The sequence below is a fragment of the Hipposideros armiger genome, unplaced genomic scaffold (assembly GCF_001890085.2).
Source record: "Hipposideros armiger isolate ML-2016 unplaced genomic scaffold, ASM189008v1 scaffold_824, whole genome shotgun sequence".
Taxonomy (NCBI): Eukaryota; Metazoa; Chordata; class Mammalia; order Chiroptera; family Hipposideridae; genus Hipposideros; species Hipposideros armiger.
In genome coordinates this window covers 356,750-366,216 of record NW_017732174.1, presented here as the reverse complement: position 1 = coordinate 366,216, position 9,467 = coordinate 356,750, and the positions used below count along the sequence as shown (strand labels likewise).

At 54.4% G+C, this 9,467-nt stretch overlaps 1 protein-coding gene across 1 annotated transcript; it reads right to left on the bottom strand.

Moving 5' to 3' along the window:
- Window positions 1–6: 6 nt before the first annotated feature.
- On the bottom strand, window positions 7–9,467 carry GSK3A (glycogen synthase kinase 3 alpha). Its single transcript, XM_019629081.1, has 11 exons — window positions 8,640–9,467; window positions 6,757–6,944; window positions 5,305–5,388; window positions 5,037–5,147; window positions 3,356–3,486; window positions 3,156–3,262; window positions 2,118–2,215; window positions 1,945–2,040; window positions 1,365–1,551; window positions 920–1,012; window positions 7–346 (listed from the first exon to the last, which is right to left on the bottom strand). The coding sequence occupies exons 1-11, from the start codon at window positions 8,920–8,922 to the stop codon at window positions 273–275; spliced, it is 1,452 nt and encodes a 483-aa protein (XP_019484626.1). The 5' UTR covers window positions 8,923–9,467; the 3' UTR covers window positions 7–272.

Sequence of the window (9,467 nt, the reverse complement as noted above, 5' to 3'; positions counted from 1 at the left end):
AGGGGAGGGGGCCAAGGGGGTAGGAGGTCCTCATGCCCCCCAACCCCATCCATCCTTCCTTCTCTTCCCTCCCCACAACCAGTTAAAATCCTCTTAAAAAGCCCACCATAGGGGTGAGGCTGGTGAGGGAGGGACAGGAGGTGGGGACAGGGACTCATTTACCTCTGCCCTCTAGTCTAGGGGCCCAGCCAGGGCAGGAGCTTGATGTGCTATGGCCCCCCCTTCCCAGCCCCACTTGGGGCTCCCAGATGGAAGGGTCGTTGGCGGGGCTCTCAGGAAGAGTTAGTGAGGGGAGCTGTGGCATCGGCTGACTGCCATTCTGAGCTGGTCTGAGTCTCACTTAAAGCTGAGGGGGAGGAAGGAGCACACGGTTAGCTTTCATCTTTCAGACCCCCTCCCCCCACCCATCCCCCAAGAACAGGAAGTCAGTGTGGGATGCTACATTAGAAATTGACAACTGTCATTTTAGGTCCAGGGTTGCAAACTCAAATGCCAAAGGGCCATGTTGGTCACTGAGTGACTCACCAGAGAGCCAGGCCGCACTATTAAAGAGGGCAGCTGGAACTCAACCCTGAAGAAAGGCAGGCCCACTGCTGCCCCATCTGATTTTCTTTCCCCAAGAGAAACAGGAAATCTGGATTTATACATAAAATGGCCCCAATTTTTAAATATAGGCAATAAAGTCAACTGTTTATTTTGCTTGTGTAGGCCAAACATGCCTTTGGTTTTCCAGTTAGCATTTCAACACACATCTAGGCAGTGATGCCCAACATATGTGGTCATTCGCATGTTATAAAATATGCTTTCTACACCATCAAACCATCAGCAATTTTCAAGTACCTGCAGGAAACTTGGGGGGGGGGGCTGTGAGAACAAGCCCACCGCCCAGGCTGAGAAATGCTGCTTTACCCCAACTTACCTTGTGAGGATGGGGTGAGGGTGGCCGTGCCCCCTGGGGACCTCAAGTGAGGAGGGATGAGAATGGCGTTGAGAGATGGCTGGATGGAGAGTTCTAGAGACAGGAATGGACATGCTCAGTCAGGGGGCAGAGCAGGACGCTTGGAGACCCAGTTGGGATCAGAAAGGGACACGGAATGGGGATCTAGCTCTTGGCAAGGCCAAGTGTATGCGGACACATGTAGCCACTGAACGCTTTAAATGAGAAACTATAAAGAGCCTGGCACAGGAGATCAGAGCGTGGGTGAAGCAGTTCGGGGTCTCCCTGCATCAGGGCAGCCTCTCCTGTGCCCCAGGCCTTCCCTGTGACCCACCCTCAGCTCCCCGCTCCTGTCTTCGACACTAAGCTCTTTTCCACAATCTTTGGCTGCCCCTCCAGCTCCCCTGATCCCAGGTTGTGTCCTCACCGCCAGGACTGAAATTGAAGAGGGGGGGAAGCGAGCGGTTGTTGGGGAGCTGGGTTGCAGGACATCGCAGTTCATCAAAGAAGCTGTGGGCACAGGCTTCCAGCGGGGAGAGCCTCGAGGATGGTGTGTACTCCAACAGGCTAGAGCAGAGCGCGATGGCCTCGGCCGGTGTTCGGGATTTGAACACCTGGGGAGGGGATAGGCACAAGTCACGAGGGTGAGACACCCTGGCCACTGGCATGCTTCGCTTCACTGCCACAGTGCCGGCATCAGAGGTGACTGCCCACCTCCCACAAACCCACTTTCCAAATGAGGAAACTGAGGCACAGCCCCTGAGGGGGAGCTCAGTTTTTATCACGTGAGCAGCCCGTCAGGTCCTATGACTGTATAGGCCTTGCTGTGTGCTTGTTTTCCCCACCAGAAAAATGAGCAACTTTTAGAGTACAGGAAATTCCATCAACTGAAATCATGAAAGTTACTGGCCCGCTCCCAAGTCATAACTCTATAGCCAGGTCCCCAGACCAGCTAGCCTCCAATGGGGATGTCAGCCATACTGCCTGAGCCCCTAGCCCTGTCCCACCTTTGTCCAGGGGTGAGCCTTAATCTGGGGGAACTTGAACTCCGTGTAGTTGGGGTTCATCTCTCGGATCTGCTCCCGGGTTGGTGTTCCCAGCACCTGTAGGGCAAGGGAGGAGTCTAAGCCAAGGGCCCTATCCCTTAGCCCCACCCCTGCCCGCCCAGCCCAGCCCTCACCTTGATGATCTCCACCAGCTGGTCTACCCCACTGTCCCCAGGGAAGATGGGCTGGCCCAGGAGAAGCTCCGCCAATACGCAGCCAGCTGACCACACATCTAAAGGGGAATAGGGGAATAGTCAGGGCTACCATGCCCATCCCCTCACAAATGCTTCTGTCCCTCATGGTCATCCTGAAAGGGGCCAGGAGCCCCATTTTCTTGGCTCAGAGAGGAAGCACCTTGCTCAAGGTCACACACAGTTTGGGAACACTGGAGCCCGACTGTGAACCTTCAGATCTGCCTGACTACACTGTAGTCTCCAATCCAGGTGTGTTTCCAACCCTCACTGTCTCCCTCTGCTCGGCAATCCCAATAAACCCTTTCTCTGCCTCTAGCCTTGGTGGACAGCCCAACAGGCCTAGAACAGGCACCTGTGTTCTCTGGACCTCAGACAGATAGATCCTTAAGTTCTGGGCTGCTTGCTCACTCCCTAGCCCACAGGAACTGCTGTAGCCTGATACTCTCACCCCTCTCTGGTCTGTACCTTGACCTGCCACGGCACAAGTTCACACCTAGGGACCTCATATTGCTGATGAATGTTTCCAAACCCTTCACGCCCTCCTCAGGCCTGAAAGGTGGCACTGTCATCCCCACCAAGAGGGAGGGACAGAGGCCCTGTGACCAGGTCACACTCTCATGGTTGGCAAAGCCTCGCCTCAGATTCCCCCAAGGTGACGTCACCATCAGCCCCTCCCCCAGGATGAGAAGAGAGGACTGATTGGAGGTTCCAAAGCCAGTATGGACTCGAGTCAGGTCAGCTTTCAAAGCCCAACCTTGCCCAAGTCCCAGCAGTGAGACTACAGGCAGGTGTCCTCACCGCTCTAAACCTGAGACTGCTCATCTGTAAAGAAGCGTATGACAGCACTGCCCTCCTAAGTTTGTGAGGACTGCATAAAAGAACAGATGTTACGCTTTTATCACTGAGCCCAGCAGAGGCAACAGAACTCAAAAACTGCCATGATAGTCATCCCTACCCCCACCCTCCTGAAAGTCTGACCTATGGACGAGGTGTAATCAGTGGCTCCGAAGATCAGCTCTGGGGCCCGGTAGTAGCGAGAACAAATGTAGGAGACGTTGGGCTCCCCCCGGACCAGCTGCTTTGCACTGTGGAAAGAGGTGGGCAGGAGGAAACACAAGGCAAGGGTCAGGGTCCACCTTGCCCCTTCGGCCACCCAGCACACCCCAGGTCAGGCCCACCTGCCAAAATCGCAGAGCTTGAGGACAGCAGTGTCAGGGTCCACCAGCAGGTTCTGAGGCTTGATGTCACGGTGACACACGCCCTGGGAGTGGATGTATGCCAAGCTCCGGAAAAGCTGGTACATGTACACCTGGGACAGACGGGACGGCAGAATTCCAGCCCCGCTCTCCCCAGAGCATGCCACCACTCCACCCTCTTGGCCTCAAGAGTCCTTCCAGGCCCTCTCCCCAACTTCAAAACTGTTCTGCCACCCCTTGGTTCGCAAACTTGAGTGTACGTCAGTCACTCAGAGGCCTCGCTGAAACATGGGCTGCTGGGCCCCCTCCCAGAGTTGCTGATCCAGTAAGTTCAGGGTGGGGCTCTTGCTACAAGCCCCCAGTGCTGGTGCCGGTCCCCACCTTGAGAACTACCACTTCAATCCTACACTTCAGCAGAAGCCTGATAAATAAGACAGAGACATCAGGAAGGCCTTGTTTTAAAGCAGACTAGGGGGGCTGCTCCCCACTAACCAAAGCCACTGGCTGGAGGGCTCAGCCTCCTTCATCCACTGGTCAAACCACCTGTGAGCAGCCCCTCGCCCTCCCACTGACTAGAACATTAAGTGCCAAGGGAGCAAACCTCTTTGTGTTTTCATCATTGCCGCATCCCCCAGGGCCTAGACCAATGATTGACAAGTAATAACTGCTCAGGCCTTCTTCCTGGGCCCACTCCTCCTCTGTTCCTGCCGCCCTTGGCCAGAGATACCACTTCCTTTCCTGTAATTGGTCTCCTCCTGGAAGCCTTCTTTGATTCTTTTTGCCCCAAATCAAGCATGGCTGGGGCAAGAATTCTATTTCCAGAACTTCCTGTGCTCATCCTAGTATGGCAGTTGCTGTTATTTTTCTAGTCTCTGTGACGTTACTTGTCTACCCTGCTAAACTGATAGTCTTCAGGAACAAGGCCTGGGTTTCAGTCAACTGGGCCTCTGGAATTGCCCATTGCTGGGTCTGACACATAGGCAACCACAGGGCAGAGTCACCAGCCAGAGAACTCCACTCCCGAGAGGTGAGTCGCATAGCACTAACCACTGGCAGAGCCCTGTGGATCACCAGGAGGAGCAGCTGGGCCCCCCGCAACCTTCTCCCAGTACAGCAGGTTGCCCCAGCCTCTGTTCTCCACATCATCCCTAGGCTTGTTTGCTCATTCATTCATTCAAACACCTGCTGAAGGATACGAACACCCAGGACTCAGCACCAGAAATGGGAACCAACTGCACAGATGACGGATGAAGACGCTTTCCTGGCTCTGTGGACACTAACCTGTGGACTCCAACCCTGCCTCCTTCCCACTCCTCTGCTAGGCTCTGACCTCAGCATCTCCCTCTCTGTATTCTTGGTCACCACCCCCTAATTCTGAGCCAATACCTCCAACACTACTCATGCCACTGGGCTCCCAGTATGGACCCGAGCAGGTACCTTGCTGCCTCCCCAACCCAGTCAGCCTGCCTCCCTGATTCAGTCAGGCCTTGGGCTGCCCTGAATTTGGCAAGCTCCATCTCTGGAGGTATGGGGATAAGGACAGGGAACACAAGGCCTCCAGAGACCAATGTACACTTGGAAAACAAGGAAACGCACAGAAGCAGGAGGGTCCAAAGCCTCTGGCTTTGTGGGCCTGGGCCCAGCAGCCTGCCTGCCTGCCCACCTTGACAAAGATGATAGGGATGGTCAACTTGGCCTTGGTGAAATGGCGGGCCACCCGGTACACTGTCTCGGGCACGTATTCCAGCACCAGGTTTAAGTAAAGCTCATCTTTCTGCGGAAAAGCAAATGAGAGGTGTGAGGTGTTGTGAGGAAGGGGGAAGGGCAGGTTTGTGGGGAATAGGGGAAGAACTGGCAGTTATGAGAAAGGCAGCAGACAGAAAAACGGGTGGAGTGAAGGTGGAGGCTTCCCCTGACCCCTGAGGTCTCACCTTCTCCCCAGTGGAGTAGAAAAAGTATCTCAGCCTCACGATATTGCAGTGGTCCAGCTTCCGCATAATCTGCAGCTCTCGGTTCTTGGGGACAAAGGGAGAGCCTCAGAACACCACCAGCTCGCTCTGCCTCCCATCCCTAGCACTCTTCACCAGAGCCCTACTCCCCTATTCCTGCCAACAGAGCCAAGCAGCTACTCCCTGTGTCCCAGCTCCAATGCCCCCCAAGAGAAGCCCCTAATTCCTTACCCCTAACCCATCCGCCTCACACAAAAGCTGGAGGCCTATGGACTAAACCCAGACTTCAGTCTACTTTTTAAAAATGTTTTGATGTATTGCTGACATTTGAAAATCAAATAACTTCACATATAAATCCAGTTTTGCAGCTTCTCTTACAAAATCAGGCCAGCCTTCCTGCATGGCAAAAGCAACAACAGACAAGTAGTGGCCATTCAGTTCACCCTGATCCCCACTCTTCCCTACTAAATCCCCTGGAGGCATCTGGGCCCTTGAACCCTGAATTGGATCCTGAGTCCCAGACTCCAGGCTTCTAATTCTCATCTTCTCAAAGGGGATCCAGCCTCAGCCTCTTCCCAGAAGGCTGCTGGTCTCAGCGTTCTTCCCTATTCTGTTCCCCTCTGGAGCCTCAGAACTTCCCGCCCTTCTGACTTCTCTGACTTCTGGGACTCAACACTAATCCAATTCTGATAGACACCCTGGAGCTCCTCCTACCCGAGAGGCCTCACTGCCAAAGACCCAGGGCCTGACCTGCTTCCCCAGCCTAGGCTCAGTTCTCCTACATCCAGACTAGCCTAGGCTCCAAAATGCTGTCCTTCAAACACCAACTATCCCTCAACTCCTACTCCTCCACCTCCTTCTCATTCCCTGAGCTTCCCCTAGCTCAGAGGGGATGAGGAAAAGACACCCCATCCTCAGCGGGGGACAGAGCCCCACATCAAGGCATGTAATTTGGTGAGTGCTATGCAGGCTGGATTCCACCCCACACTTATCTGCAACACACTAAGACCTTTGCAAACGCACTTAATCAGCCCCACCAGCTTCCTTTCCTCTCTAAGTAGAAGCTTAACTTAGTAAAGGTGGAGGGCTTGGGAATGAGATGATATTCTTGACCTCTGGCAATTCTCTTATCTCAGTCTCCATTTCCAGTTTCTGCTTACTTGAAATGGGAATAACAATAGTATCTACCTTCAGAGAAGCTTTATGTAAATTAAATAAGAACTTTCCTGCAAAGCACTTACAAAGAGCAAAAGCCCAATAAATGTCAGCTCTGGGCCCTCCTGGAACGCACATTCCCATCTTCCACACAACTCACTCCCTTCTCTGGCCCATGCTCAGATCCCCTGTGGGTCTGTGCTCCTTCTGGGGCTCTCTCACCAGTCATGTCCAGTCAAACCTCCATGTCTTCACCCCCCACCCCCCACCCCAATCTACCTTAAACCTCTTGTCCTGAAGAACCTTCTTGATGGCTACCAGTTCCCTGGTCTCTGCCAGCCGTGCCTGGTACACGACCCCAAATGAGCCATTGCCAATCACTTTGATGTCTGTGTAAGCCACCTCCTGGCTGCGCTCCGGACCTTGGCCTAGAGTGGCTATCACTGTGGTCACCTTGCCGCTGTCACCTGGGGAACAAAGGGGACACAAAACCCACTGACCTTTCCCTTCTTGCCACCTCCCCATCCTGGGGCTGTGGGAGGGAGGAGAACCTCTACAGAAAGCTCTCTGGGGCCTCTTTGTCCCTTTTTCCTTTCCCCTCCCCATATAGGAGGATACTGACACCTAAACCTCTTGCTGACCCCTCATCTCCATTTCTAGTAGACAGCAAACCACTGGGTCCTTTTGGTCTAAGGAGACACTGACACTCCTAGATGCTGAACCCATCCAGTCCACTCTGAACTTACTGCCCTCTGGCCCCTCCTGACTGGGGAAAGCCTTGACCTAACCTCTTCCACTTAGGAGAGTGGTAACCCTAAGATACTTCTGTTTTAGAAAAGCACTAACCTTCCTCACAGCTCAGGGCAGAGTGACCTCTACACACTCTGGTGGAGCTGGTAACTTCACCACTGGTTTTTGGTGACAGGAATGAATGACTCCTCCTGGCATGAGTGTGTTAGTGCCCTGACTCTCACTTTTTGGGGACAGTTAGCCCTTACCCAAATACTCTGGGGTTAGAGAAGGCACTACTAACCTGACCTCACCTGTACAGCCCAGAGCCCCAGACCCCTTCCAGCATGTGGGTGGTCCCTAATGCACAAGCACTAAATTGTGAGACTGGTGAACCTGATCTCTATGACCAGGAGGCTAGTCCAGCTTCAGTCTTTCAAAAGAGGAAAGCTGTAATTCCAAGTTCCAGTCTCTGCATGGCAGCAAACTTTGGTAGCATCCTTTGGGGATAGGGACCTCTGTTCTTTGGGACAGTGATGAAAGGTTCCCCAAAGAAAAGGGGTCATTGATGAATCAAATCCACGTTGAGGGGCCAGTTGACACCTTCTGTTGTCAGAGGTGATTCTACATAGCTATTTTTCCAGAGCCAATGACACCACACCTCAGAATAATGAAAGGGATATAACCAGATCCATCCTCTACAGGGAATTGTGACCCTCCCCCACCCCCATTCCATTTTTGTGAAAGGAAACCCACCAAGCCATGTTTTCTTTAAGAACAATGACTATGACTTGGTCTGATAGGGATGCTGACTCCCAGTCTGTCCTTATTTCTAAAAAGCAGCAGCCATTAATTTCCACCATTGGGGGAACAGTTCTACATATTATGAACAGGTAATGATACCAGGCTTTGTGTTTTAAAAGGGAAGATGAGCTGGGTACCAGGTTTGGAAAGCCCTGGCCCTGTTCTTTGGGGACACAGTAACCCCAAATACCTGCTTCTAAGCAATATTCACTCCAAATCCCATTCTTTAAAGAGGAGCAAATTCAGAGCCCCTTTTCGGGGGGTGGTGGTTTTATTCTTGTTCTCTTTGGGAACAATAACCCTTGAGCCTCATTTGTAAATGACGATGACCCCTGAATGGATGGCAACGTCAGATCCCTGTTTTGAAGCCTCAAGGACCCAAGACCTTGGTACTAGAAATAACAGGAACCTGTGACCCCTGTTTTTCTGAGAGTAACTAATTCTAATCCTAAACTCCAAGTGATGGTAACCCCCCAAATCCTTCTCTGAGAGGGGCAGAGCTCAGATCCCAGTTTTAGGAAGCACAGTGACCTCGAGCTCCTATCTGGGCATATGGAAGAAACTGATCTACGATTGAGGGGCTTCAGGAATCCTGATCTCCACCCACCACGGGCGCCGCTAGTACTCACGGCCCAGCTTCACTCCGGGCGGCGGGAAGCTGGTGCCCGCGCTGGGGCCGCCGCTGCCTCCTCCGCCACTGCCGCTGGGGCCACCCCCGGAGCTTGAAGCCCCCACGCCCCCACCCATGGCTCCAACAGACGCCTTCCCGCCGCCGCTGCCGCCCGGGCCGGAGGCCGAGCCCCCGGGGCCACCGCCGCCGCCGCCGCCGCCGCCTCCTGGCTCCGCAAATGAGCTGGTCCGCGCCCGGCCCGAGCCCCCAGGGGCGGCCCCTGAAGGCGCGCCACCGCTCATGGCGCCGAGCGCAGGCCCAGGCCGCGGGGCTCGGGCTACCCGGGCTGCCGCCGCTGCCTCCGCCTCCCCCGGCCTCCGGCCTCTTCCAGGCCGCGCCGCTCGGGCTCCGGCTCCGGCCCAGCGCCCGCCGCGGGGCACACCGGGAGATGCAGTCCGCCTGCCCTCCGCGACGCCGTCACCGCCCTCGAGCCAGAGAGAACCGCGTGGCACGCCGGGAAATGGAGTCCGCAAAGGCTTCAGAGTAGACCGCGGAAATGATGGGTCGCGCTGCCCGTCGAGAGAGTCCTGAGCAGTAAATCGGTCCACTGTGCCCAAGGCGAACCCAGAAGCACTTTGGGTAGACAAGCTTGAGTCTCACACTTACTACACTGCGGCAACGGTGAGCTCAATGTACCTCAGAAATGTAGTCGCAGCCACTCGATAAGTGACCTGATGCACGCCGGGAAACGGAGTCCAGTCGGTCACTAATTCTATTGGCTGTGCATGCCGACCAGCACCAGGTGTACTTTGGGAAATTGAGTCGGCGCAGGAGGACCGGCAGATCT

Coding starts and splice junctions, on each gene's coding strand:
- GSK3A (XM_019629081.1), bottom strand. CDS start 8,922: ATGAGCGGTGGCGCGCCTTCAGGGGCCGCCCCTGGGGGCTCGGGCCGG. Junction 3,487..5,036: donor TCCCTATCATCTTTGTCAAG/GTGGGCAGGCAG, acceptor CGTCTGTCCCAG/GTGTACATGTACCAGCTTTT. Junction 2,041..2,117: donor AGCTGGTGGAGATCATCAAG/GTGAGGGCTGGG, acceptor CTTGCCCTACAG/GTGCTGGGAACACCAACCCG.